This window comes from Microcaecilia unicolor, chromosome 5, assembly GCF_901765095.1.
Source record: "Microcaecilia unicolor chromosome 5, aMicUni1.1, whole genome shotgun sequence".
NCBI classification, from domain to species: domain Eukaryota; kingdom Metazoa; phylum Chordata; class Amphibia; order Gymnophiona; family Siphonopidae; genus Microcaecilia; species Microcaecilia unicolor.
This window is the reverse complement of record NC_044035.1, coordinates 144,037,718-144,057,701: the sequence shown is the minus strand read 5'-3', so window position 1 is coordinate 144,057,701 and position 19,984 is coordinate 144,037,718. Positions and strand designations below refer to the sequence as shown.

General features: G+C 46.6%; 1 protein-coding gene across 8 annotated transcripts in view; it reads right to left on the bottom strand.

Moving 5' to 3' along the window:
* CAMK2G (calcium/calmodulin dependent protein kinase II gamma) overlaps window positions 1-19,984 on the bottom strand; it is a 563,068-nt gene that overhangs the window by 354,834 nt on the left and 188,250 nt on the right. For all 8 annotated transcript variants that reach the window (XM_030203383.1, XM_030203382.1, XM_030203385.1 and 5 more), the window contains exon 3: window positions 5,237-5,296. In XM_030203383.1, coding sequence (XP_030059243.1) covers window positions 5,237-5,296 — 60 coding nt within the window. The remainder of the gene's footprint in view (window positions 1-5,236; window positions 5,297-19,984) is intronic.

The window sequence follows — 19,984 nt, the reverse complement described above, 5'->3', positions numbered from 1 at the left end:
ATGGTGTTTACCACCAGCTGATTTCTACTGCTAGCTAAAAACGCTACCGCGGCTTAGTAAAAGACCCCCTTAGCATGTTTATCTAGTGTAGTGCCAGAGACATTTGCAAATTAATCAGGAAAAAATAAAACTGAGAGGACTCTTTCGGGAGACCGAAGGCAATGAGGTAGCCCAGTGGTTCCCAAATCTGGTCCAGGACGCACCCCAGCCAGTCAGGTTTTTAGGATACCCAGGATAAATACTCATGAGGGAGATCTGCATGCACTTCATTGAAATCTCTTATGAATATTCATTGTGGTTATCCTGAAAACCCGACTGGCTGGAATGCCTCCAAGACCAGGTTTGGGAGTCACTGAGGTAGCCCATTCACATAGCTAGTTGTCTTATAAATCAGTGGCATTAACTCCTAGTCCTTGAAAGCCACAAAGCCAGCCAGATTTTCAGGATATCCCTAATGAATATGCATGAGAAAGATCCGCAACCTGTCTGACTTCCTCGATAAGATCAGCTTCCTCAACCCAAGACAGAAAAGCTTCCACCAACTTTTCAGGTCTAAGCCATTGTTGACTTTATCCATATTAAGGAGAAAAACTTGAGGCAGGGCTGTAGCTAGAATGTGGGCCCAGGCCCATCCAATCACGGCTCAGGCCCATCCATTCTTTCTGACCCTCCAATCGGCGCCAGTTGGCACAGCATTTTACTTCAGTGGCAGCGAATAATAGAAGCCCTCTGCTCTCCAACCTGCCTAATTTTTCTTGCCTGCAGCATGCAGTCTGCTTGAGAACCAGAACTCTGGACCTGGATGGTTTTCACAGTGAGAAGCCAGCAGAACAGAAAACCAGCCACCCTAAGTGCTGGTTTTTTACCAACAATCAGTTTCACTCCCTCCTCTGTTGGCATTGCGGTTTGCACCAGATCACGTGAAGACCTGCAGGCAGCAGTGATGGCATCCTCTGAAGGTAGCACGGGACCTCCTAGCTACATGCATGCTGATGAATCTGCATGCATGTAGCTAGAACACAAACTTCCTGTTTCCATAAGGTTCGGATCCTGCAGAGCTGTTAGTGCATATGCGGCTGGCAAGTACCATGCTGCCTTTTGAGGAAAACATCTGAAAATCTGGCCACTTTGCAGGCCTTAACGACTCAAAGTGAACACAACAGATCTGTATAAACAAGAATACAGTCAAAGTACAATGATCTATAATTCAATATCACGGAATGTGGTAACTCAGTGGAACAATAGACCATGGCAACTGAGGAATCAAATGTCAGCACAGAAGTATTTATTTATTTATTTATTGCATTTGTACCCACATTATCCCACCTCTTTGCGGCTTACAATACATCATGGATAATGGAAATGAGAAGAGAATAGATTTTAGGTGTTACAGAAGGATTTTGGTTTGCATGGTAATGGAATACATGATAGTAATATAACAAAGGCATTATTAACATTATTTCACATGTTTTGATCTTCATGGTATATCTTGTCGAAGAAATGGGTCTTTAGTAGTTTACGGAAGTTGGTCAGTTCATAAGTCATTTTTAGGTTGCGTGGCAGTGCGTTCCAGAATTGTGTGCTCATATAGGAAAAGGTTGATGCGTGCATTAATTTGGATTTTAGACCCTTACAGTTGGGGAAATTAAGATTGAGGAATGTGCGCGATGATTTTTTAGCATTCCTGGGTGGTAGGTCTATCAGGTCTGACATGTAGGCTGGGGCATCTCCATGGATGATTTTATGTACCTAGGGATCTGCATTTATCAGCACAAATTCAGTTTGTTTATTTTTTGCATATAAAATCAATTTAAAGTATGTTAACCTATGAATTAGTGTATATAAAGTTGATGTCCCATGTACTATGTTTTTAAACTAGAAAAAGTGTGATATGAACCAAGAAAAAGCTACAAATTCAAAAAAAATGAACTAACTTTTTTTTTCTGTACACAGAGGTTTCAAAGCCCAGAGTGGGAGCGTGTTAATCAACCATTCTGCAACACAATTAACTAGATCTGTCTCCTACAAATCAGACTGAACCTTCATATCAAACTAGGGGATAGCTTAGATCCAACTTAAACAGCCATCCTCGCAAGGGTTTGAAAACTGTGTCAGATAGGTTGGTCTGTCACTGATTATTGTAATCACAATCATACAGGTCTAATCCCATAAGTGGTTCAAGTGTGGCTAACAATCACATAACCATATAATCTAATCAGAAAAATATTGCATTCAGAAAAGTAAAAAATCCACCTATACTATTTTCAAATACTTCTGAAATTAAAAAAAAGCTTTTAAATTTCTATAAAATAAAGTATAAATCGGTGGTTATCTAATGAATAATGGATTATTAAACTGCTGAGTAAGGAAAGGAACTTATTCTGCATTCTCTTAAGACATATCCCCCTGCAAGAAGGAAAACCCAATATGTAAGGCGATCTTTTGAATGTAAATCCTTCCTACTCGAAAGAATATAAATTAACTCCACTAACTGTGGTGGAACCGGTCCATTAAGAATTTTAAATACAAAACAAGAAAAACACTATCCAAGCATTCATCGACAGCCAATGTAATTGGAGAAACATGATCAAACTTCTGTAATTTAAAAACTAACTTAGCTGCTGTATTCTGAAGCAATTATAATTGCACTATAATGCAAGCCTCAAGAGAATCAAACATATAAATGGCAAGTGACCGACTCACCTGCAAATGCGCAGAAGAGACTTCCCTCTCTGTCCCGCCCTCACGTCAAGACGTGATGACGTCAGAGGGCGGAACAGAGAGGGAAACGGAGTCGGACTGTCGGACGCTGCCGCTGGAGCCTGGAAACGAATATCGTGCGCACCAACCTCCACCCACCTCCGTATCGGGCCCCCTGCACTGACCTGACAGCGCCTCTACTACTACTACTACTATTTAGCATTTCTATAGCGCTACAAGGCATACGCAGCGCTGCACAAACATAGAAGAAAGACAGTCCCTGCTCAAAGAGCTTACAATCTAATAGACAAAAAATAAATAAAGTAAGCAAATCAAATCGATTAATGTGACCGGGAAGGAAGAGAGGAGGGTAGGTGGAGGCGAGTGGTTACGAGTCAAAAGCAATGTTAAAGAGGTGGGCTTTCAGTCTAGATTTAAAGGTGGCCAAGGATGGGGCAAGACGTAGGGGCTCAGGAAGTTTATTCCAGGCGTAGGGTGCAGCGAGACAGAAGGCGCTAAGTCTGGAGTTGGCAGTAGTGGAGAAGGGAACAGATAAGAAGGATTTATCCATGGAGCGGAGTGCACAGGAAGGGGTGTAGGGAAGGACGAGTGTGGAGAGATACTGGGGAGCAGCAGAGTGAATACATTTATAGGTTAGTAGAAGAAGTTTGAACAGGATGCGAAAACGGATAGGGAGCCAGTGAAGGGTCTTGAGGAGAGGGGTAGTATGAGTAAAGCGACCCTGGCGGAAGACGAGACGGGCAGCAGAGTTTTGAACCGATCTGCTGCTGCCTGCAGCGCTTTCACACGGAGGTGAGAGGCACTGTCAAGTGCAGGGGGCCCAGCACGGAGGGGGGAGGGAGCGGTGGCGAGGAGGGTAGCTGGAAATCTCGCCCGTTTTAACGGGCTTAAAGGCTAGTCATTTTATTTATTTATTTTATTGCATTTGTATCCAACATTTCCCACCTATTTGCAGGCTCAATGTGGCTTACGTAGTTTTGTTATGACATTGACTTCATGTTTCCTGCAGCAGCAAGAGGAGGAGAGGTGTGGCTTAGAGGCAAATTCCTTTGGCTGGTGGGGTTTTTCCTTCCTCTCCAGCCTTTTAATGGGTGCAGTAGGTTTGGAGGAGGCATGAGCCCAAAGTGGGCCCTCCACGCCCCGTGGCTACACCACTGTTGCACACCATGGTTCTGTCCCTGTGTTACACAGCTAGATGTGAGTTAAGTCTATAAGGAAGCACTGTCGAATCACACTATATTACTGTCCTGTGTTACACATATCAATGTGAGTTAGGTTTATATGGAGGGAGAGTACACTCATGCAACATTGATTATTATTGGAGCCTATGCTACAGAGCCACATCTCTAGTCATCGAATGCATGCTCTAAGGTGCCACTTGACCACTTGGTTTACTGCAAATCACAGAACAGATCACCAGGGCCCACATCATAGCAATGGCAGTGATACTTTTAAAAAGTTGTTGTGGCTTCACTAATACTTGCATCAATGATTCTTGGTACTCAAAAGTTTTCACAATGCTGTGGAAATCTGATTAATTTTATTTTCTAATCTGTAACCCCAAAAATAACTTAGAAGAAAGAGAAGTAACAGCTCTCTAATTAACCGACAGGCAGATGATCAAAAGCCCCGCGCTGTTCCAAACAGCACTCTAAAATAGCGCTGGAACAGCGCGGGGTGCTATCAGACCTGTGATCAGAGATAATTCATGCAAATTTAAGCAGCGCTCAGCATAATCCTCCCGCACTTGACAGGTCTGGGCTGGAGACCAATGAAAAGAGAAGGACGTCCATCTTTAAATCGGAAGGTGGACGTCCTCAACTGCCCTGTTGCAGGGATGGCCAAATTTCAAGGGGGTGTTGGAGGTATAGCGATGGGGCAGTTGAGGACGTCCAAAATTTGGACGTTTCTGTGACGGGGTAGTAGAGGACATCCAAATTTTGGACATTTCTGCAATGGGCAGTTAAGGACGTCCAAAATTGGATGTTTCTATGAGAAGTCTTTCTCATAGAAACATCCAATTTTGGACGTCCTCAACTGCCCCGTCACAGAACCGTCCAAATTTTGGACATCCTCAACTGCCCTCGCTGGCAGGTTTGCTGTAGAGTGGAATGGGGGCCTTCCAGCATGCAAATGCATGCTGGACAGGGCTCACCATTCCTCCCCAATGATCTGCAAACCCTAACGCCAGCTCGGAGTAGGCGTACGGTTTGTCATGGCCAGCGACCCAATCTTTGGTGCGCTGGTCGCTGATCATTGGGGATGAATTCGTTAAGCGCTGATTAGCATGCATTTGTAAGCTACTTGCGCTAAGAGCCCTCGAGCGCGTTGTTTCACGCGCTTGAAGGCTCTGATCATGGGGCGGTAGCAAACGCCGGCGCTAGTGCGCTAACAGCCCCTAGCACCGGCGTTTGCTTTAGATCATCTGCCTGTGAGAGGAAAGTGACAACTTCTTCCCTGCCATCTCCCCCCACCCCCACCAGGTGATACAGAGGACACTGCTTCCCAAACTCACCAATGTTTGGGTGTTTCAAAAGTCGACAAATCCGGGCTTCACGTTCCAATTTCTGATGGTCTAAAAGAGAAGGACAGAGAAGAGGGAATGAAATGCTGCTTCATGTGCAAATGTTTCCATTCACAGAAGCTGCCTCCAGCTTGAGGAGGCAGAACTCGATGCCAAGCTTGCTTTATTTTTTTTTTTAATACTGGGACACACATCTGAAATGAAAATTTATGCATAGCCAACATATAAACTATATCATTGTCAGAGGTAAATATAACTCATGGCCTTCTCTACAGTGTTCATGGTAGTTTCTAAGCAAAGTTTCCCCCTTTTATTATCTCCAGACAAGCAAAGGCTACAGGATTTTGTTTCTGATCAGGCTTGTGACAGATGTTGGATTAACAGCCCTGGAATCTGAAGACCTTAGTTTATTCAAAGAGCAGGTAGAGCACAAGCAGGGCCAATACAAGCCTCTCTCCCACACGGTCCCACCAGATAACCAGAAAGGTCAGCGGCAGAAGAACAAGTTTCCCAGTTACATTATAAAGTCTCTGGGCAGAGACATACCGTACCTTAATGGTACCACATATGCCTAGTAATGTCACAGAACAATGGGCTAATACTCAAAGCCAGTTCTCCGGGCAGCAGCATCTACTACCTGGATCACTAGAGTGCACTAGGCCCAATCCCTGATTTTCAGCAGCTTTATCTGGAAAATGCCACTGAATATCATGTCTAATCACCTCGGCACTTTCTGGGTAGTTCTGGGGTAGTGTGGAGGTGGAGTTAAAGCAGAGACAAAAGTTATCCAGGTATCGCTGAAATTCACCAGTATTCAGAAAACTATCCAGGCAAGTAAGCTCAGCTGCTCCACTTCAGAACAGTTAAAGTTAAAATGCTTCAGTCACGTTTGAAGTCAACACTGACTGTAGTGTTTAATTAATCTGGGAGAATAAATATCTCAGAACAGACATAGAGAGCACAGGAAGCAACAGTGCAAGATTTCCTGACATAGGAGCTAACGCAGGAAGCTATAGCATGTGGAAGTGTGTGGTTACTGAGAGATCTAAATGCAAAATTCTGTCCAAACAACTCCAAAAGGGGTTTGGTACAGAAGTTAATATACACATTACACATCACCGTAGCCCAGTAGCCTGTTCCAAACAGTGGCCAATCCAGGTCACTTCACTGGCTCCCTATCCGTTTCCGCATTCAATTCAAACTTCTCTTATTGACCTATAAGTGCATTCACTCTGCTGCTCCCCAGTACCTCTCCACGCCACCCCTCGGGTACTCCGTTCTGTTGATAAATCTCTCTTATCTGTCCCCTTTTCCTCTATTGCTAATTCCAGACTCCGTTCCTTTTATCTTGCTGCATCTCACGCCTGGAATAAACTTCCCGAGCCTGTACATCTAGACCCCTCTTTGGCCGTTTTCCAGTCCAAACTTAAAGCCCACCTCTTTACCACTGCTTTTGACTCCTAACCACTGCTCACTTGTCCTGTCCTTTTATCCTCACCTCTTTATTCCCTTACCCTTAATTGTTCTGTCTCCTGTCTTACCTAGATTGTAAGCTCTTTCAGCAGTGACTGTCTTTTTGTGTATGGTGTACAGCGGTGCGTATGCCTTGTAGCGCTATAGAAATGATTAGTAGTAGTAGTAGAATCCCTGGTCTAGATGGCTTTGTGCCAACTATAAAAGCCTCAAATTCTTGATCCTTGCTGTTAGATCTTATGTATGCTCATTAACAACTTTAGCCGCTTTATTTGTTGCCACCAAAGAGTACATTGCATCTCTCTCACAACAAAAAAATTTAATGGTTTCATCGTGGTTGAGTTTCGAATAGCAAGAGTTCTCAACCCAGTCCTCGGGACACACCTACCCAGTCAGGTTTTCAGGATATCCCCAATGAATATGCAAACTTTAAATCTTAGCTGAGTTCCCTGATTTCAATCTGACTACAAATATTTATCTACTTATTGGAGTAATCACTGTTATCAATATACATAATATCAAACTTCTTTATTAGACATATACTTTAGAAAAATTAAGTTTTATACATCGGTGACATTCCTCTAAAACTCTCTGGCCCAAACCTCACTACATTAATTCAATACTCACACTCCTTCCTACCAGCTATGTTGTACACGGTTGTCTCTCTTAATGTTCTAACCTCAATAGCTCTTAAGGTAAAATTATGTATAATCATACCTGATAATTTTCTTTCCATTAATCATAGCTGATCAATCCATAGACTGGTGGGTTGTGTCCATCTACCAGCAGGTGGAGATAGAGAGCAAACTTTTGCCTCCCTATATATGGTCATGTGCTGCCGGAAACTCCTCAGTATGTCGATATCAAAGCTCCATCCGCAGGACTCAGCACTTAGAGAATTACACCCACGAAGGGACACTCTGCCCAGCTCACCACCGCCGAAACGGGGGAGGGGAATTAACCCAGCTCATCCCCACACAAGTGGGGGAGGGGAATCCGTCCAGCTCATCCCCGCGGAGCGGGGGAGGGACACCACACCCGCCGATGCGGGGGGATCTGGCTTATCCTGCAACCGCAACCGCGGGAGGAGCTGACTGACCCTAACACCGCCGAAGCGGGAGGGGTACAAAGCTGCCCTACAGCCGCACGAAGCGGGAGGGAGTGCCGGCAGAATTCAAATCTCAATCCAGCCCGTAAAACGGAGGGGAGAGGAATGCAGCAGCTCACTGTAACACAAACTCGTCTCAACTCTTGAAGAATCCAAGTGAAGGAAGAACTTGAACACGAAGTCTTTCTGAAGTAACTGAAGACTAAACTTCAACCTGAAATGCAACCAGAATAAAAACAGTACAGATATCTGGGAGGGGCTATGGATTGATCAGCTATGATTAATGGAAAGAAAATTATCAGGTATGATTATACATAATTTTACCTTCCATATCATCAAGCTGATCAATCCATAGACTGGTGGGATGTACCGAAGCAGTACTCACCCAGGGCGGGACATAGAAATCCCTGACCTCAACACTGAAGCTCCAAACCGGGCCTCCGCCCGTGCAGCCACAGTCAACCGGTAATGCTTGGAGAATGTATGAGCCGAAGCCCAAGTTGCCGCCTTGCATATCTCTTCCAAGGAGACGGATCCGGCCTCTGCCATCGAGGCCGCCTGAGCTCTCGTGGAGTGAGCCTTCAGCTGGATAGGCGGCACCTTCCCCGCGGCCACATATGCCGCTGCAATGGCTTCCTTGACCCATCTTGCCACTGTAGGCTTAGCAGACTGCAGACCCTTACGAGGACCTGCAAACAGGACAAACAGATGATCCGATTTCCGGAAATCATTGGTCACTTCCAAGTATCTGATGATGACTCGTCTCACATCCAGATATTTAAGAGCAGAGTACTCCTCTGGGTAGTCCTCCCTACGAAAGGAAGGGAGACAGAGCTGCTGATTCACATGGAAGCGAGAAACAATCTTGGGCAGAAAGGAAGGCACTGTGCGAATAGACACGCCTGCCTCAGTGAACTGCAGAAAAGGCTCTCGACATGAGAGCGCCTGGAGCTCGGAAACTCTTCTGGCTGAAGTGATAGCCACCAAAAAGACTGCTTTCAACGTCAGGTCTTTCAGAGATGCCCTCGACAAGGGTTCAAAAGGCGGCTTCTGCAATGCTCTTAGCACCAGGTTGAGATTCCACGCAGGCACCACTGAGTGCAGAGGAGGGCGCAGGTGATTAACCCCCTTGAGAAAGCGCACCACATCTGGCTGAGAAGCCAGGGAAGCACCCTTCAGGCGGCCCCTGAAGCAAGCCAGAGCCGCCACCTGGACTTTAAGGGAACTGAGCGACAGGCCTTTCTCCAGACCTTCTTGCAGGAACGCCAACACTGAAGAAATTGGAGCAGTGAAGGGAGAAAGAGAGCCTGCTTCACACCACGCTGCAAAGATACGCCAAACCCTGGCGTAAGCAGTAGAAGTAGAGCGCTTCCTCGCTCTCAGCATAGTGGCGATGACCTTGTCTGAGAAGCCCTTCTTCCTCAGACGCTGCCGCTCAATAGCCAGGCCGTAAGACCAAAGGGGGAGGGATCCTCCATCACCACGGGACCCTGATGTAACAGGCCCTGTTCCACTGGCAGACGCAGAGGATCGTCCACTGAGAGCCTGATCAAGTCCGCATACCAGGGACGCCTGGGCCAATCCGGACCCACCAGGATTACCCCGCCGGGATGCTTTGCCACCCGGTCTAGCACCCTGCCCAACATGGGCCAGGGCGGGAACACATAGAGGAGCTCTTGTGTCGGCCACTGTTGGAGAAGAGCATCTACTCCCAGGGATCGAGGGTCCCGTCCTCTGCTGAAGAAGCGCGGCACTTGGCAATTGGCCGATGACGCCATCAGATCTAGGCTCGGCTGGCCCCAGCGCTTCGTGATGTCCAAGAACGCCTGAGCAGATAGCTGCCACTCTCCGGGCTCCAAGGTATGGCGACTGAGAAAGTCCGCCTTGACATTCATGACTCCGGCAATGTGGGCCGCTGAAAGCTGCTCCAGGTTCGCTTCCGCCCACTGGCAAAGATACATAGCCTCCTTGGCTAGAGGGGCGCTCTTGGTACCTCCCTGGCGGTTGACATAGGCCACAGCCGTGGCATTGTCCGACAGGACCCGTACAGGCTTCCACACCAGTACCGGGATGAACTCCAAAAGCGCCAACCGAATGGCTCTGAGTTCCAGGAGGTTGATAGACCACTTTGCCTCTGCAGGAGACCAGAGCCCCTGCGCTGTCCTTCCCAAGCAGTGGGCTCCCCAGCCCGACAAAGAGGCGTCCGTCGTGACAATCCACTCTGGGGTCACCAGAGGCATTCCCGCAGACAATTTGTCTGTCTGCATCCACCAGCTCAGCGCCTTGCGCACTGCTGGGTCCAAGGGAAGTCGCACAGCATAATCCTCCGACATCGGAGTCCAGCGCTGCAGCAAGGAGTGTTGAAGTGGTCTCATATGAGCACTGGCCCAGGGCACTACTTCCATCGTGGCCGTCATAGAGCCCAACAGCTGCACATAGTCCCAAGCCCGAAGAGGAGAGGCTCCCAGGAACTGGTCCACCTGAGCCTGAAGTTTGACAATCCGATTGTCTGGCAGGAACACTCTGCCCACTTGGGTGTCGAATCGAACTCCCAGGTACTCCAGGGACTGAGTCGGGCGCAGCTGGCTCTTCTCCCAGTTGATGATCCATCCCAGGGAGCTCAAAAGAGCAACTACCCGGTCCACAGCTTTGCCGCACTCTGCATAAGAGGGGGCTCGGATCAACCAGTCGTCCAGATAAGGATGGACTTGTATCCCTTCCTTTCGGAGGAAGGCCGCGATGACCACCATTACTTTGGAAAAGGTCCGCGGAGCAGTAGCCAACCCGAATGGGAGGGCTCTGAACTGGAAGTGTCGTCCCAGGACTGCAAAACGCAGGAAGCGTTGATGAGGAGGCCAGATGGGAATATGCAGGTACGCTTCCTTGATGTCCAAGGAAGCCAAGAACTCTCCTGCCTTCACTGCCGCTATAACAGAGCGGAGAGTCTCCATGCGAAAGTGCCGCACTTTCAAGGCCCGATTGACCCCTTTGAGGTCGAGGATAGGCCGGACAGAACCTCCTTTCTTTGGTACCACAAAGTAAATGGAGTAACGTCCCTTGCCAAGCTGACTTTCTGGCACAGGAACGACCGCGCCCAGGCGGATCAGATTGTCCAAGGTCTGCTGCACTGCCACAGCTTTGACCGGAGACTCGCAGGGAGAGAGTACAAACCCGTCTTTTAAGGGTCGGCAGAACTCTAGCTTGTAGCCGTCTCTGATGACTTCCAGCACCCACGCGTCTGAAGTTATTGTGGTCCACTCGCCCAGAAACGAGGACAGCCGTCCTCCAATCTGCACTGGGGCATGGACCAAGGCCCCGTCATTGGGTACGAGACCCTGGGGGAGGACCGGAGGAAGCACCTCCGGGACGGCGGTCTCTGCGAAAGGAATGCTGCTTGGGGGAGAAATTCCTCTTGAAAGAAGAGGGGGCAGAGGAACCCGACTTGCCCGGGCGATACCGACGGGCTTCCTGCAACCGTCCTCTGGAGGTACCAGGACGAGTACTAGCCCGAGCCCTGACCTCTGGTAATTTCTTGCCCTTAGACGTGCCGAGATCGGTCACGATTTTGTCCAGCTCGACCCCAAAGAGCAGCTTGCCTTTAAAAGGCAATCTAGCCAGGCGGGATTTAGAGGCGTGGTCAGCAGACCAATGTTTCAGCCAAAGCCACCGCCGCGCAGAGATTGTCTGAGCCATGCCTTTAGCTGAGGCCCTCAAGACATCATACAGCAAGTCTGCCAAATAGGCTAAGCCCGATTCCAGGGCCGGCCAATCAGCCCTCAAGGAATGATCCGAGGGGGAAGCCCGCTGCACCATAGTCAGGCACGCCCTGGCCACATAGGAGCCGCAAACTGAGGCCTGCAAACTTAAAGCAGCCGCCTCAAAGGACGACCTTAAGGCCGCCTCCAATCTCCTGTCTTGGGCGTCCTTTAGGGCCGTGCCACCTTCCACCGGCAACGCCGTTTTCTTAGTCACCGCAGTGATTAAAGAATCCACGGTAGGCCACAGATAGGCCTCACGTTCACTCACAGCCAAAGGATAGAGGCGGGACATAGCCCTAGCCACTTTAAGGCTCGCTTCCGGGACATCCCATTGAGCCGAAATTAAGGTGTGCATGGCATCATGCACGTGGAAGGTTCTAGGCGGGCGCTTCGTCCCCAGCATAATGGCAGAGCCAACAGGGGCTGAGGGAGAGACGTCCTCCGGAGAGGAAATCTTCAAAGTGTCCATGGCCTGTAACAACAGGTTGGGCAAATCCTCTGGGCTAAAAAGCCGCGCTGCAGAGGGGTCATCCGCTCCATCCGAGCGGGGATCCGTCTCCTCCAAGGAATCCGCAAAGGACCGTTGGGAGACCTCAGACACGCTGCCCTCATCTACATCGGAGGAGACAAAGCCCTCCAAGGCCTGGGAATCAACCCGAGGGCGTTTACCTCTGGGAACCTCAACCTCTTTACCAGACGAGGGAGCAGGGGCAGCGTTTTGCATGAGGAAAGCCTGATGCAGCAGCAAAACAAACTCGGGGGAGAAACCCCCCAGACTGTGCACTTCCGCAGCCTGGGCAACAGCCCTAGACGCACCCTCAACCGGCGCTCGCAAGAGCGGGGGAGAGACATGCTGCGCATCCAAAATGGCGTCCGGCGCGACACTCCGCGAAGGAGCCGCGCGGGAAGAACGGCGCTTAACTTTAGCCGCTTTTGTGCCGTCGCCCAAATTAAGGGCGTTCATGGCATTAATGTCTCCAACCTCAAGGGCGGCCCACGAAGAAGCCGTCCGAGCCGCGTGGCCGGCCAAGATGGCGGAGGCGAGGAGCAGGGGATGGGCGTTTATGGCGGGAAAAACCGCCTCGCCGGAGGAAGGACCGGGACATTCATCGGTCACGAAACTGTCACCCAACAAGGGCGAATCAGGCTGTAAGACCCCCGCATCCCCTCTAGAAGCGCTCAAGCGATCCGGGGAGCGACCCTTTGCGCCCTCGCCCTCCGACGCCATATGCCACGAGGAGAAGAATCGGGGAACCCCCTGCCCGCTATAAAAAGGTAAAAATTACCTGCTGTCCGCTCCGAGCTGTAACGAACTGGTGTCCCAGTGAGTAGCTGCAATGAACGTTTAAATAAACGTCGAAATAAATGCCTTTAAGGACGTTGAAAAATTTTTTTTTTTTTTTAACGGAGCCAGCGGGAGGGGGGAGAAAAGGAGGGACCTGGCACCACCAGGTTTGCACTTGCTCAAAAGAGCCCTCAACCCCAGGCACTCAACAAAACCTAAAAATTAGGCTTGGAGGCCTAGCCAGAGCTGCTGCTGTGTGTGACCACCACCTGCTGAGATAGAGAACATACAGGAGGAGTTTCCGGCAGCACATGACCACATATAGGGAGGCAAAAGTTTGCTCTCTATCTCCACCTGCTGGTAGATGGACACAACCCACCAGTCTATGGATTGATCAGCTTGATGATATGGAAACTCCAATTTACATCAACATCATCGATTTTCTGATAATATTTTAACATATCAACTCAAAATGCACATCTTTACAATTCCGTTCTTCCCCTTAACTGCACTAGCATAATAGCCCTCGAATGTCTCCAATGTCAAAAATTCAATCACAAAGATTGTGTGATTCCATTTATCTGTTTGTAATTGGCTATACACCGTCACTATGTTTCCTCAATTCTCATTTGTTGAATTGAGCATTCAAAGCGAGATCCACCTTCTCCAACTTAATTTAAATTCCTGTTCCATCAAAGTTCATTTGTTCTTATATCTTATCTGTTCTTCCATTTATCCTTCTCGAGTCATCTGTCCTTCTTTCCTGCCACTTGAGGTATAAATCCGAACTCCTGCTACACCCTACACACTGTGTTTCGCTGTAATGCGTCTTCAGGGGTAGTGACTATAACAACAACGACAAGGCCAGGGCTTACAATCCTATATACATTTCATCAATTTTTTTAAGTATATTGCCTTTTAATGTTCTTACCTTTAGCTTGCTTATTACTGTATTCTAATTATACATGCTGACCGGCCCTGGAGGAACACTCGCTGGGACAGGGAGAAAATGGCGATCAGGCGTCTCTCAACGTCATATCCTGTATGTTAACGTCGAACCTAATTTAACTCATTAGTGGATCTGCGTCTCACATCAGTAAACCTGCCCACTCCACCTCTTTATTTAACCCTTTCGGGGCCACTGTGCCCCAGTCAAATATCAATCTTTGCTCCATCCTTAACAATTTTTGTAACGTGTAATGAATATGCAAGAGATAGATTTCCACAGAATGGAGGCAAAACACGAAAAATCTCTCATGCATATTCACTGTGTTAAACACATTCACAAAACAAGGGTAAAGATATTCCAATATAGTTGTAACATACAGTACATGTAATATATTATCACAACTATGCATTACTTCAAAAATATTATATGTTGCAGAATATCCTAAATCATCATAAAATCTGAAATCACATCATTATAGTGCTGTTTATCCATCGTGGTGTGAGCCAATGTGGATTTTTCAAGACAGACTGTTGGAACATCGTTGGGATAAAGTACATCATTATGTCGCTTCTTTGTCTTCAACATTAGCAAAATTCGCCCCTTCCTTTCTGAACACGCCACCAAAACCCTTATTCACACCCTTGTTACTTCTCTCTTGGACTATTGCAATTTACTTCTCACTGGTCTTCCGCTCAATCACCTTTCTCCTCTCCAATCTGTCTAGAACTCTGCAGCTCGACTTATTTTCCGCATGAATCGCTATGCCCACACTAGCCCACTTCTCAAGTCGCTTCACTGGCTCCCTATCCGCTTCCGTATTCAGTTCAAACTTCTCTTACTGACCTTTAAATGCATCCACTCTATGACCCCTCGTTACCTCTCCTCTCTCATTTCCCCCTACATTCCTCCCCGTGAACTCCGCTCTCTGAGCAAATGTCTCTTGTCGTCCCCCTTCTCCTCCACTGCTAACTCCAGACCGTTCCTTTTATCTTGCTGCACCTTATGCCTGGAACTGCCTTCCTGAACCCATACGTCTAGCTCCATCTCTACCTGTTTTTAAATCTATGCTGAAGGCTCACCTTTTCACTGTTGCTTTTGGCTCCTAGCCGCTACTCATTTGCCCTCCTCCTCCCCTATTCCTCTTTACCCTGTAATTCCCTTGCTCGTAATGTCTTGTCTGTCCGTTTTACCTAGATTGTAAGCTCTTTGAGCAGGGACTGTCTCTCTATGTCAAATGTTCAGCGCTGCGTGCGTCTGGTAGTGCTATATAAATGCTATTAGTAGTATTAGTGATTGGACTTTTGTTAACCCCATTGATTAGCACAGGGTGTGTGCTATGTGGTTCAATGAGTGTTGTTCATTAGTGTCATATGTTTAGATTGTTTGGATAAACAGCCCTATAATGATGCGATTTCAGATTTTATGGTGTTTTAGGATATTTTGCAACTAATAATAAACATTTTTGAAGTAATGCATAGTTGTGATAATATATTCCATGCATATTCACTGGGGATATATCCTGAAAACCTGACTGGCTAGGTGTGTCCCGAGGACCAAGTTGAGAACCCTTGCAACAGAGGTAAACGATGTCACTGAACTTCGCGTGGTTGCGTTTTGATGCAATTGCCATTCTGATTATCATGCTGCAGAACTGACAGACTACTTATATTGATTATGTCCAGGATCAAACTGATAGGGTCAAAAGGTACAGTACCAGCCCCAGAGAACCAAACCACACTGATAGTACAGGAAAGAGACTTGCTGATACAATGGCGTTTAAAGCCTGGGTTAGCTGAGCTGTGTCATGCAGCTCTCTGAAATAAACCACTCAGCAGCTTTTCTAACCTGCACAACCTTCCAAAGTGCTGGCTGAAAAGTACTCTAATTCCTTCGTAAGGACATACATTTAGTTGTCCAATCCCAAAATGAAAGCTCTACATTACTCTCTTTATTCAGCGAGTAAGCACAAATACTGCTGGCTTTGCAAGTCCTGCTTCAGAGGCCACGTCATCTCCGTCCTGCATCACAGACAATGTGTTTTTGTTCTATCGTGTTTAATAATGTTCCTGAATAGTTCTCACCTTAAGTAAGAGCACAGATTAACTGCTTCAGGGATGGCCCTGTTTGTAATCAAACAGCAACATGCACAAGGGTAAGAAGAAAATACTTCGCTGCCCCTCCCCCCATCACACTTGCAGGTATTTGATTCTACTGTGCCAAACGTCAGACCTTGCCTTTCACTCAACACAAGGTACTGCAATGCTTAGAACATCCCCACCTCCATCCTTGCAAGGAATAATTTATCTGTCAACACAGTCCCATCTCTCTTAACTTACTGTTTTTTTCATTCTGACAGATCTGCCAAATTCTCCAGTTCCAATAGGGAGATTTGGGCTAGTCCTGGCTTTCCATGAACTCCATTCTGGTGTACTATGAAACCCACCACACTTTTTTTAAATGGATAGAATGGTGGACTACAAATACGATTAAAGTTCAAAACCAGGACTGGACAAGGCGCCTCCCTCCTAGAACTGGGTAACTTAGTTGCTCCGCTATTATTCTCTTTCTATAGCTCTCCCCCACTTATAACCCCCTTTCTAGATAACAGATCTAGGCAACTACACAAAGTTATTCTTAGTCCTAAAATTGTTGTAAGAAAGTGTACTGCTTTGTAAGAAAACGAAGGTTTTCCACGCTTTGCTACTCATATTTCATGTCCAGTTAGACCTCTAAGGGTATATTTTTAGCCTAAGAACATAAGCATTGCCATACTGGGACAAACCAAAGGTCCATCAAGCCCAGTATCCCGTTTCCAACAGTGGCCAATCCAGGTCAAAAGTACCTGGCAAGATCCCAGAACAGTAAAACAGCCTATCATGGAGGATTCAGAGGGGGCTGTCTTCCTGTCTCTCTAAGTGACAGATCTGATTGCTAGCTAAGGGCAAAAGATGAGTTCTTTTCTAATGGCAAAAGATGAGTTCTTTTATGTGCCTGAAACGCTCAGCCTCACTATTCTGCCAGTGGGAGATTATTCCCACAGTACTACCTTATTCCCCACTCATTTGGAAATCAGAGCACGTGATCTGACTGCTGGTGGCCACTGGAGATATGGGTATGCAGAACGCCCTGGTTTATAGGGGCCACAACTTTCTCTGCTGGCAAGAGCAGCTGATCCAACCTGTTCCTGAACCATAATGCAACAGAACTCTGTAGCCAGTCAATGGGATATGTAGGAGGGTGTGTGTGTGTGTGTGTGGGGGGGGGGGGGGGGGGTGACCTTTTGAAATAAAATATCTTTATTTCATTGGTTTGGGTCATGCTTGGTCTGTGTATCACTAAGTGAAAACAGAATGAAAAGAGATCTGTTTTGTTTAGTAGAGAGGAACTTAATTTCCTGATCTCCCTTTGTTCCTTCATTTGGCTTTTAAGATCAAAAGAAAATCTGTCTACTCTCCTTTCCTTTTTTTCAGGCCTTCTAATACAATGTTATTTACAACGTGATAAAAAAAAAAAGAATGCCTTATGGGAAGGTCATATCTGTCTATCTGTGACTGTTTCACCAGATAAAAGGGGAGGGAGATTGTGTTATCTTTTGGGCTACATGTGCATCTTCCTGTCCCAGCTTGAACTTCCTTAGTTTCAAGGTTGGCTGCAATGCCCATAGGTCATGTGGCAGAACATAACAGCCAACCTGGAAAGAAAGAGCAGGTGGTAACAGGGGGAGGGGGGATAGACTCAACAAGCAGCAGGAGAGAGACCAGCAGATGGAGGGAGAAAAGAAGCGTCCCCGAGTGTGAAACTGACGGACATCGCATGTGTACTTACATATGTACCCTTTCAATGCTGATTCTTTGGTTCTTTATAAAAAGAAGTGCTCACAGTCTATGAGAGAGCTCAATGCAGGGCAGTAGGCACCACTCTTGGCACTTATCCACCTCACAAGCCCCCAAAGAGCAACTCCACAACAGACCAAGGACCCTTACTCCTCTTTCTAAGGCTAAAATCATGGGGATACTATAGGAGAATACACCCCTGATCTCTAAGGCAGAGACTCCTCCACTGAAGCACAAGGCTGTAAGATGAAGAGGGCAAGCAAGGCCATCACCCTGTCTTTTTGAGTCGGCCTGTAAATTGACATGAAAGGAAATGCGGGAGGGAGAAGAGAGGAAGGTGAACGGTGGCAAAGATAAACTGGAGGAGAGCTAAGTAAGTCTGGCTACATTTATAACCCTCGTCTAAGTTAAGCAAAAAAAAAAAAGGGGGGTATATTATTCTTAACCAGAGCACTTTGCTAAAGTACTCACTTGTTTAATTGTGCTCCTGAAATCTTTTTCAATTATCAATCAGTTTATTAAAAACCTTTATCAACATATAATATATCCTTCCTGCTTACTAAATAGGCTCAATCCTATGAGCATATATTGAATTAACCCACTTATACACATTGAGGAATCCTCCTATCATAACACTCTCAATATCTTCGCATGCGTTTCAACAAATCTTTAAGAGTTTCGGTTTTAAAGATTTGTTGAAACGCACGCGAAGATATTGACAGTTCAAAAAGTTGAAAGGTGTTGACTGGATTTAAGAATCGAAGAGCATGGGAATATAACAGATTGGTGGATTCATTGAAATGAAGGAACTTTTTGAGGTCATGCCATTTGAGAACTTGGGGCAGTAGCGCTTTACAAATGATAAGCAGTAGTAGTAATTGGTTGGGGGTAGTAGAACTTGAACTTGATCATCCGGTAATGCATATAACCTGTTTGATTAGGATAAGAATATTGTTAACAAGGTAAAACGAGAGTGTTATGATAGGAGTCCTCAATGTGTATAAGTGGGTTAATTCAATATATGTTCACAGGATTGACCCCATGCACATGCCTAGCTTGCCTATGCCTTACTCCAGCCCTGAAGAAGTCCCAGCATAGACTGTGCATTTTCCTTACATCTTGCCAATCATTTCAGGTTAAGGAATTCAGAATCTCTCCCCCACTTTGAGAAGTAATCCACTGAACAGCTGAATATATGCCAGGCTAAAAGGGATTAGCACTTGCTCACAAATGAGTAACCTCACTAATCTACAAAATGCAATCTTGTTTGTAAATCCAGGCAAAGAGCTTAGAAATACATTTCCACCAGGACCTCACTCCATCAAGCACATTTCACTGCAAACTATTTCTCATTTCACAAAGTCTCTCACACTATGAACAGTGGCTCCTCTTTACAACAACCCAAGTGACGCAAGCCTGTAAAGTATTTGTGATACAGCAAATTGTTACAGCTGCAGTCAAAAAAGACACTTGTTTTAAAACCATTCATTTAAAGACCACATTATCTAAAATGTAGTTACTATGGTAAACACACACACATTTCTTACTGGCATTTCCCATTTAAAATCCCTCTGCCCTATCTCAGAGTCAGAGTCTTCACCTTCATATTTACCACCGTGCCGTCTCATCTTTCCAAATATTTTTCTCATCAGGAGCACAGTGCCGAATCCGCTTAAATCATTATTCTGCTAACAAAATGGAATTGTTTTACATTCTCCAGCAAGCAACTTTTCTCCCTCAGTCCCCCCTCTAATGAATGCTACACCAGAGACTGCATTGCCCACCCACCACTGACAGGCATTTTTCTCTTGCTTCCTGCACTGACCAGCACTGCTTACCGCTCTCTCCTCACTTCTGCTGCCATTGCTGCCATGGAAGTGGGGCCTTGAGCATCTGCACATGCTCAAGGCCTCGTTTCCAAGTCAGCAATGGCAGAAGAACAATGCCGGTCAGTGAGGGGAGGGGGGAAGTAAGAAAGAAGTACCGGTCAATGCAGGGGGAGGGGGAAGCAAAGAAATTTCTTCTGAGTTGACTAAGCCGAGACCCCAATGCCCTTGCACATTTACGTGCTCAGTTACACCAAGTGTGCCCTATACCAGGTTACGCTGGGCTTCTATGACAGAATCTGGAGCTGGAGCTCCAGGTTCCATTAAATGTAGCATGATATGATTAATTTTCTGGAAAACAAGATACATATATATTAAAAAAAAATGTTTTGCTAATGCAGCTTGTTCAGAACCAGAAATTGACCCCATCCCTCTGAAGGCAGTCCAGGAAAGTGGGGGTGGACCAAGAAATCTCAACAGCCAAAGGTCAGGAGAAGCAACTTTATT